Consider the following 17,393-nt stretch of genomic DNA (forward strand, 5'->3'; position numbering starts at 1 on the left):
AGAGGGAGTTGCAAAAAAATGAGTTGTGGTGTGAGGAGAAATACAAACTGAAACAGACAGAATATTCAGATCTGTAATAATACAAAGAGGGGGTTGCAAAAATCAGTTGTGGTGTGAGGAGAAATACAAACTGAAATATAGAAGAGAGTTTTAAAATATAATCTTAAAATTATAATAGAATTATTATAATTTAAATTCCAGCTGTGATGTCAACTTAAAATTTTTCGGTTTTGTGTATAAATCTTAATTCTTTCAACTTTGGAGTTAGTGATATTTCTAATTATAGCCAGTCCGTCATCCCTACACAATCCTATATTGCTAACATTAATTACACTTGATTCAGTCAGCTTATATAAACTGAAATGTCCCATTAAATCAGACATTTAGCACAATCCAATGTGCCCATCACCACATCAAATGAGTGTGTAGAATTTTCACTCATTGCTTAAAACCATTTTACGGCACTTGTACATGATAATATCCACATGTAATCTTGCAAAATCCAATGATTTGTAAAATAGATCCTTTGTAATGGAAGGGTAGTCCATTATGTTAAATTGGATAAAGACACAACAGTCCTTATCTTCAATTCCATTAAACCAATTTATTATACTGATTGTGTTAATACATTATTTTAAATGCAACTTTTATTTAATGGTTTTGTTTTCTTCAAGGATAATATTACTAATTTTTCCTATTTCAAGTCTGGTTGGGCTGATCAATGTGGTAGTAGGCTTATTTAAGAAATCTTGTATATGATTCTTCAAAATAATATATAACTATTCTTTGCTTTCAGTTGGTACACTGTCACTAATCTGTATTTTATTAGTGATATTAGATTTTATTCTTTAGATTTATTTCCTCAACAATTTCCCTGATTCTTTCCTTTTTTTGTAGTTTTTTTTTTTATTAGATTTTCATCCACCAATTTGTTATTATCAGTTTTGACAATTTTGTAATTTTTTTTTTTCACTTTGATGAATAATTTGTCCGTATGTCTTAAGTTTAGTTATCTTTAAGTTGTTTTTGAAAATCTGCGGTATTTCTGTGAAATTCCAAATTAAACAGGCCATTCTCAAAGCTGTTCATTAGTTCAACACCAATGACTGTTTTTTTTTTTTGAGGCACTGAAAACCATATCTTTCCTTAGCATCATCTTTGCTAGAAAGAAAATGATTAGCTTTCCATCTAATTCTTTTCACAAGTACTTCTACCTTCGCGATCAATTTTAAGATATATTCCACTTTGGAATAGAAGTTTTTCAATGAAATACCTTCTCCATATTTATGATAAAAATATCTGATAAAACAGTACTCGACTTATTAAGATATTAAGTTCAAGTATATTGATAACATAAACTAAAAAGGAAATATTTTTATTATTATTCAAAAGCACTCAATACAAGAGTAAATCTTTTATAAATAAAATTATATAAACATTATAAAGAAGTCTATGCAGATCGACCAACATTTCAACGTTAACATGTCATCATCGGAACTCCAAATGCATCTCACAATCAAAAAATAAGATAATTCTAGAAAAGAGCTGAAAAAAGATAAAAAATGTCATTTGATCTTCCTCTATTTTGACAGCTACATATTTATGGTGCTTGTTAAGATAAAGTCGACAGATCGATTTTTTTTTTTTAATATGTAGTTTTCAGCAAAAATAATAGTACTTACTTAATTGTCATGTCAAAAATAATAATATATTCAAAAATCATGAAAATTCATCAAGTAGAAAATTATTTACAGTTAAAAGTAATTTCTACAAAAAATTGGGGGAAATTGCACTTTTCTTAGATGTGAATACCTTGAAGATTACAAATATAGGGGATATAATTATCTCTCTTTTTGCCACTTTAATCGCTGACGTTTTGTTTTGGACCATAGCGATTTTTATTTTACTAAAAAAACAATAGCAGTTATCCTACTCGATGAAATTTTGGATATATTTTTGACATGATAATTAGGTACTGTTGTTTTTGTTTAAAACGTCATGTTTAAAAAATCGATCTGTTGACTATCTTAACAAACACGATATATGTGAGTGTGTGTGCGTGTTTCAATAAAATTCAGAAGCTGACTTAACTAATGCAGAATTTTGGTTTAGCTTAATCTACTAAAATAGAGATTGCTAAAATTTAGAAAATAAAGATTCAAGGATTTTTTTTATAACTAAGATTCCTTAGAATTGTTAAAGAGAATTTTTTTAAAAATTGTAGAATTGAAAACAGCCAACTCTTCTTCCTTTCCTAATGAGATTAAAATTGCAATTAAAAACCTTTAAAAAACATATTAAAGGACTTCCTATAAACAATTATAACATATATAACTGATCATTAAGTGGGATTCATAGTTTCTCTCTCATTCATAGGGTCAAGATGAAGATATTGAAAAACAAAAAACAAAAACCTCAAAATAAAAACAACAAAAAAAACCCCCAAAAAAAACAAAGCAATTGGAAAAACTATAACGCAATTCCTTATTTACTTGTCTTCCCACAAGAGTTAAGTTAGACATAAGATTGGTTTTTAATGTAGAGAAAAACAGATACTTCTCTTTGATAGTCAAGAATGGCAAAATGCAAGTGAACCCTTTTAGAAAATTTTCATTATGTTCATGTTTATTTTTTCTCTCCATTAATTTACAAATTTTTCCATCAATTTACATGGATAGTTTATGGTTTTAGTGGCCAACTCGTTTTTGTTTATTTTAATAACAAAGAAAAAAAAAAAGAAGTTTTTGAACATTGTTCTAAATAACTTGAAATTCTGGTGAACTTGGTGGTTGTGTGCCTGGTGAATTACTGCCGGCTGAGCTGTAATGGTGATGTTCCAACTTCTCTTTGTCATGGAAGAAAAACTCTGGCTTGTCTGGTCGGTCCTGCTTGTGTTTATGCTTGTGTTTGTGCTTGTTTTTCTTTTTCTTTTTCTTGGATTTGTGAGACTTGCTAGAACTTTCTTCACTAGAATCAGGCCGAGAGAAGTCAAGTGATGATTGCGACTGAAGTTTTAAGCCACCAAATGAAGATGGTGCAGAATTCGAAGTGCTGCTCATTTCTGAAAAAAGAATTTCAATTGATAATTTTTTATCAAACCAAAATAAAAAAGAAACAGCAAAATAAAAAAGAAGATATATAAAATGATCTAATACATGAAATTATTTTGTCGGAATTTGGAATTTAGATTTAAACAGCATCACATCTCACACATGAGTACTTGATTCTGCTCGACCATTTTATCCTTTTCTTAACATGTTTTTTTTTTTTTTACAATACCAACATTTCAGTTTGTTTGAAAAAAAAAAAAAAAAAAAGAATTTTGGTAAAAAAAAATCATTAAGCTGACAAAAATGCATATACTATTAAAAAATTACTGTGTTTTTGTGCTATGGAACAGCCGCCTGTTCTTGTAAGTGAGTAAATATGAGATAGGATAGTCGAGGATTCGAACTTGCGAAGCTAGATTTGGAATTGAGAATTCCGATCATAAGTTAAAATGAATACAGAATACATAATGTTATTGAAATAAGAATGTTATTGAAAAGATATCTGTTTATAGAGAAAGGAATATAATGAAATGAAATTAAAATAAAGAATCTAAATCAGAACAATAGAAAATATTTAATATATTTGTAAAGTAGGTTAGAGAAATCGGAGTTGAAACATGTGAGTAACAATGCATGCTTAAACACAGAGGCATGTCATGCCATGTGTCTAATATGCACGTTGGTCCTGCAATGAAGTCCAGCACGCTAACCACTACGCCACAGAGCACTGTTGGTCCTGCAATGAAGTCATGGGTCTCAATATAGAGAGCTTTGGTCAGTCAGTCAAAAAAACTCAGTCGCTCGGACTCAGTCAGTCAGGGGAGAAGAGAGGAGTCAGAGACAGAGCTGACATGGAACCTTGGCAGCGGAGGTTAGAAGAAGAAAGAATCATGTAAAGACTTGAATTCCTTAATGCAAAGCCATTGACCGGTCATAATGGAATAAACAACATCACCATCTTTTTGTATCTGCGGCTTTGTGTTATGTATTCAACAGAAAAGGTATTGTCAATTTATATTATAAGAACTTTATGAAAATCCTCATCTCAAAAATAGGTAAAAGAAATATGTGTCAATGTTTATAGAAACACTCCCATTGTCAGAACTGCCAAAAGTATAAATGTCAAACAAACTATATCTTGGTCTATCTATCAATATATCTAAATTCTCTTCTCATTGTGTATTACATGTTGTCGGCTCTCCTGTATTAACATGTACACTGTCTATTATATATACAGAACTGACTCTCTCTTGATATATATGCGATATATCTGCACACAACATGAACACTCTAAGACTCTCTTACTAAGACGAACATAACAAAATATATAAGTTGTCATCTTAATAAGAACTACACAACATTTGGAGTTTGTTCATATGCAAATATAAATGTGATTGGTTGACAAAAACAGATTAGGCAGTAGTTCTTATGATATTGGTAACCAACATCTAATAATGTCAATACAAGAGGCTTACATAAATCTAAAGGATTTTTTAAACTATATATATGTTTTATTACTTTAAAGAAATTAATATAACATTTAAAAAAAAACATTGTATAAATATTTTTTAACTGGTAAGCAACCTCTTTTATAATCTGCCAAAAAGGTAGACAAAGTATTTGGTAATATTATTTTTGCTTAGAAACATAATTTCCCATTTTTTTTTTTTTTTTGCTAAAAAAGAAGAAAACAATATGTAAATACATTCATTATAGTTACTTGCTCTCATATACAAATAATACTGAGTAGTATATTTTTCACCTACAAAATTTCACAAATATTTTTCTTCATACTAGCTATAAATCAGTAGAAGTTATGAAAATGAAAAAATGGAAATTGATATACCCAAATATGTTCAAGAAGTGAGTATAAACTAGTTTTACATGATAAATAAAATAATATAAGAGATATACACATCTTTTTTGCAAAGATGTATCTGTCATATATTATTTAAGTTATTACTGAGCATTGTTTTAATCTCTTCCCTATAAACTAATGAATCCCGGGCAATTTCCGGACACAGTATATAAATAATAAATATGATAATTTGATGGACAAAGCTACAAATAGATGATAAATTTTTTTGCAGAGAGAATGAACATTTAAAGAACCACTTATTTAATATGAAGATCGTGTTAGCTAATTAATGCTTATCAGGTGATTCTCTAGATAAACTTCTATGTGTAATCTATATGTCTATAAAAGTGAAATTGCCTGTGTGTGTACATTTCCCTACCAAACTATTCTGTCAATTTTCAGTCTCTAGACTCTAGATTTGACAAGGAGTATTCAGATTTGGGAAAATCTTTTTAATCAGTTTTCGGCCAGAAATTTGGCTGTCAAGGGGCAAAGTTCAACAATTTGACCATTGAAAACTCTATCAAACTCCTCCACCAATTTTGGGTCTAAACATTTAAAATTTTAGATGTAGGTTACTTGGACATGGATCAAACTTTTTAATTCGATTTGAGCTCAAAACAATAAATGTTAAGGGGTCAAAATTGAGATCAAATTTTTAAAAAATTTGACCTCTGCGGTCTTTACCAAATTACTCAGATAATTTTTGGTCTAAACATTTGAAATTTTACATAAAGTGTATTCAGACATAGGGCAAGCTTTTTAATCAGTTTTTGGCTGAACATTTGGCTTCCAAGGGGTCAAAGTTCAAAAGATTTGACCTTTGCGGTTTCTAGCAAGCTATTCAGCCAATTTTGGGTCTAAACATTTGAAATTTTACATAAAGGGTATTCAGGCATGCAGCAAGCTTTTTAATCAGTTTTTGGGTGAAAATTTGGCTGCCAAGAGGTCAAAGTTGAAAGAGTTAACTTTTGCAAACTCGACCAAACTTCTCTGCCAATTTTGGATCAAAACACTTGAAATTTTTGATGTAGGTTACCTGGACATGAGTCAAACTTTTAATATATATACACATACATATGCACATAAAGTTATGAACAGTACATAGGACCGAGCAAAGCCGGGCTGAACTGCTAGTAATTTTTATATGTGATACTGCTTGTATAAGGAAAACAAAACCCAGAAAATAACACAAACAACTTTATGTACTTACCTGTTAGATTAAAAAATGACAGTACACCAAATATTATGCAAACTCATCTAGTATTTTTGTTTTAAAAAAATAAAATTTGATCAGCAGAAGCTGTCGGTAAACATTTTCGACCTTATTAAGGTCAATGGACATATGATTTTTAATTCAAGCAAAGAAACAAAGCCCTCCCCACACATTAAGAATGGCTTTCTAAATTTGCACACATTTAATTTTAAAAAACAAAAATACTGGATGAATTTGTATATTTGGGGTACCATTTTTTTTTAATCGATCAGGTAAGTTTAACAAAGTTTTTGTGCAATTTTCATTTTTTTAGATATTGGATTTAATCTGGAGAATCATCACTTATTGAGGCCATTTTGAATACGTAAAACATTGATAAAGTGGATAAATGCTACCTATAATACTCTTTAATATTTCTATATCTAAAAGCAAAAAACGCTTGTACCCTAAAATTATCTCCCTTGAAGCAAGATTTATTTGCCTTTGATGTCAAAGATTGAGGTAGATAGATCACAGGATAATAACACAAGTGGAAAGTAAAAATGGAGGTTACTTCAAATATCAGCTTAGTGACAGACAATCCCTCCTCATTTATACAAATTTGTTCGGTTGTAAAATTGTTAAATAAATCATTTTATATTAATGATCCCATAGAATCGTTTTCATCCATTTATTTCCTCATATTAGGGTTTCACTACACACACACCTTCAAAACAGATAGCAACAATGTCTGCTTTGGTTTTATACAAATTGAATCATAGTATGAAAAAATATTTGTAAAACTTACCAGGCAGAGTGTGAGCAGATGAAGGGGGCGAGTTAGACTCTTCACTTAAGTTACAAACATCATGAGAGTGTAAGGAAAGATCAAGGGTGGGACGCTCAGTCATCGTTGAAGGAACTTGTGTTGAAGGCATTATCACCTCATCACATTCTGCTTTACTCTGTTAAAGCAAAATAAATTTTCTTATTTCTCTCAGAACAAAAAATGGTTTCAATAAAAAATAAGAACAATAAAAAAAAATTTAGAATAGTTGGATTATGATATAATTATGTTCTCAATTTCATATTTCTTTATGATCTAAAACAGTTCAGATAGCAAGGGGAAGTGGCAACTATCATGAAGAAACAAAAATAAAGGAAAAAAAAAATCTTTGATATATATACTTGTGATGGAAAAAAAATATTGTACATCAAATCACAAATTGATCAAGTAGTTTTATTTTTATAAAAAATAAAAATCATTTTTAAGCAAACTTGAGTTTTTCAAATGCCCCCTGCTCCCCATGTTAAGAATGGTTTTCTAAAACCTTGCAAAAGTTTGAATTATTTGGAATTATCTCCGTTGTTCTACAAAATGGCTCCGACAGATTAACAATTGTTGTTTAGCCATAAAATTTGATTTTCTATTTTAAAAATAAAACTACTATATAAATTTACATGACTTTTGGTGTCTGAATTTTTTCTTTCCATCATGGATACATAATCCATAGAAATTTTTGGTGTTTATTCAGATTGAAACTTATGGCGGCATTTAAAATTAAAGAAAATACAGAAATGTCTGTATGATGTACGTATGAGTCATGGGACAAAGATGAAAAATTCCAAAAATCATGTAATTTGATCAAGCATTTTTTTTTTAAATTCAAGAAAATCAAATTTTACTCCATTTCAATTTGGGTGAAAAAAAGTGTTCAATGAATTGGTGGACAAGAGCAGACAACCCTAATGCACATAGAAACTGTCAAAATAATAACTGATTACCTCCCCGGCGCTTCTACACTATTTGGACGAAATTTCGGAAATCATTATACTGAATTTCACATGAAAACAATGGTATCTATGTATTCCTCGTATTTTAAAGATGATTATATCCAAAAATTACAAAAACCGATAAGGTAGAAAATTATTTATTAAAGAAAATAAAACATAGAATTTGATTAAAACGATCGTAATACACAGGCGTGTTTAAAAGGAAGGTAATTTTCCATTTCGATTTAAACAATATGGCAACAATTTTTCACCTGCTACCACAATTAAAGTTGTTTTTTTTTTTAACAATATTAATTCAGGAAATTCCGACTGCATTATTTAGAAGCTACCATTATAACTTATTAGAATTAACAAAAAATCAGTTGAAACCATTGTTTTTTTATCTGAAAACTTCATTTATCGACTACAAAATCTTGTCCCAATGGTGTAGAAGTGCCAACTCCCCTTATTATGTTCTCTAAAAAAACATTGCCTTGCCTGTCACTTATCGGTAAAAAACTGCAAATTTATTTTTTATAAATAAAACAAAAAACTACTTGATCAATTTATGTGACTTTTGGAATATAAAATTTTCATTCCGTGACAAGAAAGTACAATATAAAAGTTTTTCTTCATTTTTGTTTATAGTTATAAGTGGCCATCTGAATAAGCAGCAAATTTTTATTTATTTTTGGTATTTTTGTTTTTTAATGGAAGGGGGGGGGGCGAGAAGAGAAGTTATGGACTTGCACTGGGAAAGCTTAAGGAAAACATATGAGAAAGTGATAAGGACAGATTCAAAACAGATTTAAGTAATTTAAAAGTTGATATATAAAAGCTACCCAACACATGCCAGTATGTAAAACAAATGTTAAGTCAAATATGATGATGAAAATGATGATGATTGAAATCAGTTACAAGTCACACATGAATAGTAGAAATAAAATTTTTACTTGTACATGAATGCTTAGTGGCACAAATTTTGGCTTAAGATCAACAATTTATTTTAGTTGATTGAAGAAGAAAAAAAAGGAGTTAATAATTAAGTCATGGTAAAAAAAAATAAACAGGATTGATAATTTCTGTTTTCCTCAAAGAAACAAGAAAAAAAAAACTTCACTTACTTTCATTCTAACTTTAAACATATTTTGATCATCTGATAGCATGCGTTCAGGTACCATGTCACCTCGCAACGCTATAAATTCTGATTTGACATCCAGTGGTAAAGGGGAATCAGCCGCACGTTTCAAGCCTCTTTTCGGCTCCATCTCTGAGGTGGGCACTTGTGAAAGATGAGAGACCCTTTCCCCTCCCACTCCGCCTCCTCCTGCAACCGCTGTAGCCACGACAGCAGCCTTTTCAGTAGCAGCGGCTTGCTCAGCAGCCACCGCTGCAGATACAGCTGCCGCTGCAGCAGCTGCAACGGAGGTGATAGTGTGTTGAGGCTGGGTCTCCGTGACAACAGGTTTGGGTTGTTCCACTTGAACATTTAAAGGCTGGAATGGCTGCATAATGGGAATATCACTTTTGGAAACATTTGTCTGAAAATAAAGATAATGGAGAAAACAAGCTGATATTAAAATATGAGAGGAAAATTAAATTGGTATTCAAATATAAAACGAAAATTAAACTTTAAACCAATCAACAAATGCAATTTGATTAACCAAGAAAATGATTCTCAAAGACACTGAACAAAGTAAAACAATTGGTTTTATTACTATAAAATATCCAATCCACTGTCTCAGCAGATTTGGATAGACATTTTTTTTTTATTTAAAAATTTAAAATTATGAAAATTATGGAAAGCTGGTATCTATTTACAGGACATTCATAAATTAAAACTGTTGTTATTGTTATTAAACCTAATAGGTCCTGTATTATCAGCTAGGCTTCAACCGCTGTCTCATTGATAAAATGTCGCACCCCTCTGCCTGTTTCACAAGTATTTTAATAGTACATGCTCCGACGAACTACAAGCACCACCTCAACGTAAATACCCCCATGATAAGCCTGACAAGCGGCAAAATCTCACCCCTACACAGTAGAAATCCCTAGATGTAAGAAAGCCTTCTACTCTAATAGTTTCTTCCCTAGAACTGCAAGACTTTTGAATTCTCTACTGGGTTCCCGCTTCCCCGACTGTACTGATATTCAATTGTAATGTGGACAGACATCTTGCTGCTCAGCTCCCTACATAGTACGCCTACAAATGATGTCCTTGATGGTAGCCTTCTACATCAAAGTGGCACTGGGTCTTGCTTGGGATGAAAATACAATAATAAAAAAAAAAGTTGTCATCGTTACTATTATTAAAGTTGTTGTCGGCGTTGTTATTATTATTATTGAAGTCATTATTATTAATATTATTGAAGTGGTCATTGTCATTATTATTATTATTGAAATTGTCATCATTATTATTGAAGTTGTTGTCATTATTATTATTGAAATTGTTTTCATCATTATTATTGAAGTAGTTTTCGTTGTTTTTATTACTGAAGTCATTGTTATTATTATTGAAGTTATTATTACTGAAGGTGAGCATTATTATTGAAGTTGCCATCTTTTATTATTTTATTAATTGTATATAATATATATATATATATATATATATATATATATATATATATTTATTATTAAAGTTGATCAACCTAATAGTTAAATATGATTTATTATTGTATCATTGTCATGAATACATTATTATTATTGTTATTATTAAAGGCATCATCATTATTATTTTTATTATTCTTATTGAAGTTGTTATTATGATCGTAGTCATGATTTTTAATATTATTATTGCAGTTATTGTCATTAATATTGAAGTTTTGAATAAATACTAAAACTTGGCTACAACTGTATTGCTTATATATTAACTTATGATGAGGAAATATTAGTTTTATGCAAGTGTTTCTTGCTACCTGATATTATTATTTATTTCATGTTTGACTTACATTGCTGTCCTTAATAATTACGGCTTGACTGGCAGAAGATAAAGGACCCGCAGAAACAGAAGCAGCAGCTGTCGTACTTGGAATTCCCTCTGGGATAGAAGTAGTTAATGCTGTTATAGGAGTTGTATCAGCTGTCGTTGTAGATGTCGTTGTTCCTGCAATTGATATTTCATTTGATGGCACTGTCAAAGTTGTAGTTGTTGGAGAATCTAGGATTTCTATGGAATCAGGGTGAATCACAGAAGCCAAAGTGGCTGTAATTGGAATTCCAGGCATTGAAACTGCTTTCTCCTGTTTTATTTTTGTTAATGAAAATAAAAACAAAAGAATATAAAAACTTAGTTTTATAGAATAACAGGAAATAATCTTCAATTTTAATAAAAAATGCTGAAAAACAGGGAAAGAAAAAGAGTGCAATAATTTCATCATTTAAGTAAAGAAGACAAATGATCGTCAACATGCTTTGGCTGATAAAACAAAACTTTTTCACAAGTTCATAATGTTCTAGTTAAAGGATTTTTTAAGCGTAAATACTAAAGCAAAGTAAAATAGAATTTTATTATCCTTCTGTAACCTCTTTCTGGAATTGTTTGTAAAGATGGCGATTATATTTTCCCAACAGAGTTTTCATTTGATTGTTTCATGTATACGATAAAACTTGCTATACTCACTATTTTTAATGTCATCCTTTTTTTTTTTTTTTTTTTTTTTTACAAAAACATGGTTATTCATTTAAAAAAATATTGACCCAGTGATAAAGTTTCATGTGATTAATATAGACATTTCTTAAGAAAGAAAGCAAATTTTAAAGAAGAAATTTAAAAACTCTATAAAAATCTTTTTTAATTAACTGAAATAATCTTTATTCTTCGATGTCTCTGAGTAAAACTAAAAATGGAAACATAAAAAAGAAATTATTCTAAACAAAAAACTAGTGTACAAAAATATATTCATATTTGAGTGATTCTTCCAACCAGAGTTGCAGAGTCGGAAGATATAAGGTCCAACTCAGACTCCTATGATTACAAAAATTCTGACTCCTAAAATTCCCAAATACTTCACTCAAAACACAGACTCTTTATTTTAAAACCTTCAAATTAGTGTTTGGACAATTAATCAGAACCAGGAATCGAAAGAAATCTGAAGTTTTGGAATATCGGAACCAAAAAGATTTATGTCTATTTTCTGATGGTAAAATGATTCTTCAATTATCTTTTCTTTATTTGATTTTGTTTAAGAATAAATCTTCCACTACTGGTAGTAATAATAAATAATGAATATTTATTGATTTTAATCTACCAGCAAAACTAAAATCTATAGATCTCCCACCCCCACTTCCACATGTTTTTGTGTTTGAGAAAATATATCCACATGAGTTTTTATGGTAATTGGGAAAAAAACAACAACTTTATAATTAAATATTCAGAGATTTATAAAGCATCGGAACTGGTAATTGTATCGGAATTGAAAAAAATAATGGAATCGTCCCATCACTTACTTCAAATATTCAGACTGTCTTTAGATTCCTTGGAAATTAAAAATCTGACTATAACTCTTAGCATTTTCATGCGTTCAGTTCTAAATCTTTCCAAAACCTGACTTCCTTCGACTCGGCAAACCTAGTTCCAAGCACCCAAAATTTGTTGATTATAGTCAAAATGAACAATTTTTTTTTACTTCCAATTTCTACTGTATATTTAGTTGGATAATTAAACGTGGTCAACTGGAGAAGAACGCCATTCTTAGGATGGAAAAAGGGGCTTCCACGTTTAACTACATAAGTTTTGATATGCATATAAACTTAGCTCAGATGGTAATGAATAACATTGGAGTGCTGTATGTTTTGGTTTCAATTTTAGCTAATGTCACCCAAGTCAGGTTTTTTCTTTTTTAACTTTTGAAATCACTACTATATGTTGGATACAATATAATAATCAATAGAGAATTGGGTTTCTAATAATGAATACAAAAGAAGGGACCATATCTTGCTTGTCACTGTTGTTCCATCTGCGGACCAGAAACAAGAAGTAACAAAGAACAATCTTGACTTTAATCAAGCTGATTGCTGCTCAAAACATGCAGTTGATTTTGTTATGGCATATCCAATTCCTTGTTCGGTCAGAAAGCACGTAAATCCACAAGTTGAAATATCCATCTACACAAAATTAGAATCACACAAACATGTTGTAAATTCAAGTTGATACTTCAAAATAACTGTGTATAGAATGTCATCAAGAGATTAATAAATCAACCATTTTTTTTAAAAATCAAATACTAGACGATGATCCGATCGGTCATAACCGCTACGACTATTTACTTAATTTTGATATATTTTTTATATTATCATGGATATTACAAAAGTAAAGAAACTTATTATTTTACTATCTAATTTACATATGTGTTTAAGGTGTGTGTGGATGCTCTAAGTAAATTAGCTGGAAACAGAGTCAGTCTTTCTTTAAGTGCTCACGGAGACATTAATAACTATTACGGAGTGTCTGAATCAATAAGAGCGAGAGAAATACATGAATAGCTTGGATTATTTGTTCAGTTAATTATAAATTGTAGCTAATTAGAAATTAGAAGAATTAAAATAGAATCTCAACATAAATTAAAGGCACTTTGTGTGTATGTTTGAGTTTATTCCCTATGGTTGTTGAAACAGATTTTTTTCAAAATTTCATACAAATATACTTCGCGTCTGAGAGTGTTCTTAGATAGGTTGAAATGCCTCTGATAAGTATCGAAAATCGAAAATATTTGATTAAGAAAGGAACAGTCTGATTTTGTCCAAAGTACTCGCCTTTATACAGCTTATTGCCACAAGTGCATTTGAGAAGTTGTATTACTGCACAAGCGGAAGGGATTGGTGTATAAAATCAACAGCAAGATTTTTGATAAGACAGGGAGATGTTCGAAATAATTGTTTTTGTTTAGAGCACAATTGAAACATGATACTTGACTTTTGCATTTTAAACTTTAATTCAAGCCATTATATATTAAAATAATTTTATAAAATCAACAGTAGGTTCTCTACAGTGCAGTGTAAATGATAATGTACTGTGGACTAAGTTACCACAGTGAGGCATCTGAAACTTCCCAGATTAGAGCAGGCAATCAATTGGTTTGATTGAAAAATGGGCAATTTCACCAATTTCAGTGACAGGTATTGAAAGTGTGGAACAGCCATTGATCCTCATTCAATTCTGGGCAACATCAGGTCTCCTTGCTAGTTTAATATACAATTGTGAAAACATAAAAATAACTGCTTGTATAAAATCAGGAATTTGAGTGAAGTAAAAAAAAAAATAACGGCTAATAATGTATTCCCTATCAATCTTGATGAAAGAGAAGCTATCAAATCATTTGACAAACTTTCGATGGTTTCAATTTGAATATATGCCAACATGATACTCACATCATTTGGTAGAACACATGGATTCAATGTCGTCTTCTTTTCTTTAAGATTTAAAAGCATCACAGACTGTTGGAGAAACAGAATAGAATACATTATCAGGTGCTTCTATATTATACAAACAAAACAAGTGAAGCATGCATGGTCCCCCATGAGTGCGCAATGAATGAGACATAAAAAAAATGACTAAGTTCAGCATTTGTCCCCCCACCATTTAGCCCCAAAAGTCCCCAGAGTCGTCAAATCCTGGTGAAAATGAACAAATGGTGCAGTTTTAGCCATTTTAACTCAGAAGGCACCCCTCGGAGGGCAACCAGAGTTTTCCCGGAAAATCCATTCTGTTACATTTTTACTCATATCATGTTTAATGTTTGTGCAAAATTTTAAAAAATTCCAAGGCGTAGTTATTGAGAAAAGTGCGGACAGACGAATAGACAAGGGTGAATTTACAGGTCCACCCTCCTTTTGTCGAGGGACCAAAAATATTGAATTTCAAGTATGTAATTGTCATATTGCAAATAGTAACATATCCAAAAATTACAGAAAATGATAAAGTAGAAAAATAATTATTAATAAAAACTGTTTTCGATAAAGTTTGTATGGGGAACAAATTTTGTCCAATATTTTGATATACGTTCGTCAAGTGATGTAAGCAATAGAACTTAATTATCTCCTCTGTCAACTTATCTCTTTTTCTTAGTAAGTGTAATATAGTGATTTTGTTTCCTTTCAGAAATTTCTTTTTTCATTAATAATTCCACTTAAGTTAACAAATTTATCAAATTTCCATTACTAACGATTACTATATTGTCCAATTGACTACTGTACACTCTTTAACCCTTATCCACGAGTGGCCTCTGGGCCTTGCTAAATGGTGATGCCTATGTAAAAAAAACAAAAACAAAAAAAAAACAAATAATAATAATTCAATATTTTTTTGTTTGTATAGTATAGAAGCACCCATTATCAAATTATATAGAAGCAAATTTATAAGAAACTAGCTGTACCTAACTGGTGTTGCCCTTTTTACTCTTATAATGGATGATACAAAATAAGCAAAAACAGTGTGATGTCAGTCATGTGACTTTTTTCTCTATCTTTTTCCCAAAAACCTGGAGACAAACAAATGTTCATTCAACATCCTCTTTGTTCATCAAGTTCTTTTGACATAAAATGTAACATTCTTACATTTTGAAAGTTTTTTGCCCATCCTATCGGAACTCTATGTTTATGGAAATCTTTTTTCACACTTCTTAGAAATGAGTCCAAAATCTCTCTCTCTATATATATATATGCAACACTTTCTCTCTTACATCACTTATTAAATACATGTTGTCATTGTTAACCATGTATCATAGTTTCATCATTTTTCCATTGAAGCTTCTGTCAATGTACATGCTTCTAATACAGGGTGAGCCAAAAGTAAGCGGACAATGTTCTACCTGTGGAAAGTGGCACCATTGTCAAGATAGATCAAGTAGGGTCAGCCATCAGGCATCAATAAAAATGGTCCTGGCTACCAATCTCCATGATATTCAGCAAATAAAGCAAATATAATTTAACTTGATCTGTTTTTCTTTTCAGAGTATACAGATTTGTATCCGGATCTTTGGAATCTTTTATGATGATGTTTCCTCCGCAAGAGTACCACTTCCACAGGTAGGAAGGTTTATAACATTATCCACCTACTTTTGGCTCACCTTCTATATTATTTCACTGAAACACTGGAAATCTTGTCCATTGCACTGAAGAATACAGACTATATCTTTTCTTCAACTAATGGTCTAAAAAGTGGTTATACACCACATCTCTACTAAACTTGAGGCAAAAAAAATGATAAAGTAGGATCCAAAAGTGTGAATAATTATGGTTAGTAAAAAAAAAAAATCAATAAAAACTAAAGGGTAAGGATATCTAATTAAAACTGGAAATTAAGTAAGTGAAATAAACAATAATAATAATGCAAGATGGCAGAACGAATATAGGTTGAAAAGATGTTGCTGCAAGTTCTGAAAGAAATTTGTCTATGATTGATTAGCAGCAACTCTCTTAATTTTCCACATGCAACAAAACAGTGAGCAGTGACAGCAGGTTCGCAACAACCATCAGCATTCAACATGTCGCCCAGGCAGCAAAATCTAGTTTCAACATCAAGTGGGATGCCATCCACATTCATAAATAGCACCATTCGATCATCTATTTGGCAGGCACATCCAGATATCTGTGACAAATCTTCACACACACACACACACACACACACACACACACACACACACACACACACACACACTAGCAGGCCGTCCAGTGTTGCCTAATTATAAAATACATTTAAATGTGATATTTATGTAGATTTCATATTTATTATTATAGAACCAATTCTCTATTAATTATTATATTGTACCCAATATATAGTAGTAATTTCAGAAGTTAAAAAAAAAATGACTTGGATGCCATCAGCTGGAATCAAAACCAAAACATATAGCTCTCCAGTGTTATTCATTACCATCTAGGCTAAGTCCGCATGCAAAACTTAAAAAATTAATATAGTTAAAAATATAAATATATATTTGCGTATGCGAAAAGATACATGTTTAGTCAACTTACACCTGCCAAATTTCAATCTTTTTCAATTTTGACCCCATAGCAGCTATTTTTACTGGCTAAAAACCAAATCGAATTTGTTCCACAAGTCCAAATCTCCTATATATCAAGTTTCAAGTCTATAGACTAAAAAATTGACAGAGTAGTTTGATAGAGACCATTCTGCATACAAATAGACAAGGTCACTTTGATATATATGATATGTAAAAATACCTTAAAACAAGCAAAATTTATACATCAACAGATGAGAGGTGTATAATATCTGAAAGTGCTTTCAAAAGTTATTGAACAAATATACAATGAAATATGGATAAATGCACACATGCATACACATTAAAACAAATCTCATTTATAAATCTCACTATGTCTGTCAGTGTGTCCGTCAGTCTCCATTTTTCCAAATTGTATCTCCTCCGAAATGATAGGTTGCAGAATGATGCAAGATGGCTTAAATGATTGCATTTTTTGTTGATCATTCTTTTATGGGACTTTAGCCAGTTAAAATAGTTTTTTAGAGGTCAAAATTGAAAGAAATCATAACTTTCTAAGTGTG

At 30.7% G+C, this 17,393-nt stretch overlaps 1 protein-coding gene across 1 annotated transcript in view; it reads right to left on the reverse strand.

The window, feature by feature from the left end:
• Nucleotides 1-2,589: 2,589 nt before the first annotated feature.
• LOC145259187 (transcription initiation factor TFIID subunit 2-like) overlaps nt 2,590-17,393 on the reverse strand; it is a 108,296-nt gene continuing 93,492 nt past the window's right edge. Inside the window, exons 28-32 of the mRNA XM_080116963.1 lie at nt 14,243-14,308; nt 10,825-11,115; nt 9,001-9,417; nt 6,912-7,068; nt 2,590-3,061 (exon numbers count right to left, since the gene is read on the reverse strand). Coding sequence (XP_079973089.1) covers nt 2,757-3,061; nt 6,912-7,068; nt 9,001-9,417; nt 10,825-11,115; nt 14,243-14,308 — 1,236 coding nt within the window. The 3' untranslated portion in view covers nt 2,590-2,756. The remainder of the gene's footprint in view (nt 3,062-6,911; nt 7,069-9,000; nt 9,418-10,824; nt 11,116-14,242; nt 14,309-17,393) is intronic.

Source organism: Euprymna scolopes, chromosome 3 (genome assembly GCF_053919585.1).
Source record: "Euprymna scolopes isolate OS-2025 chromosome 3, ASM5391958v1, whole genome shotgun sequence".
In the NCBI taxonomy this organism is placed as follows: Eukaryota; Metazoa; Mollusca; class Cephalopoda; order Sepiida; family Sepiolidae; genus Euprymna; species Euprymna scolopes.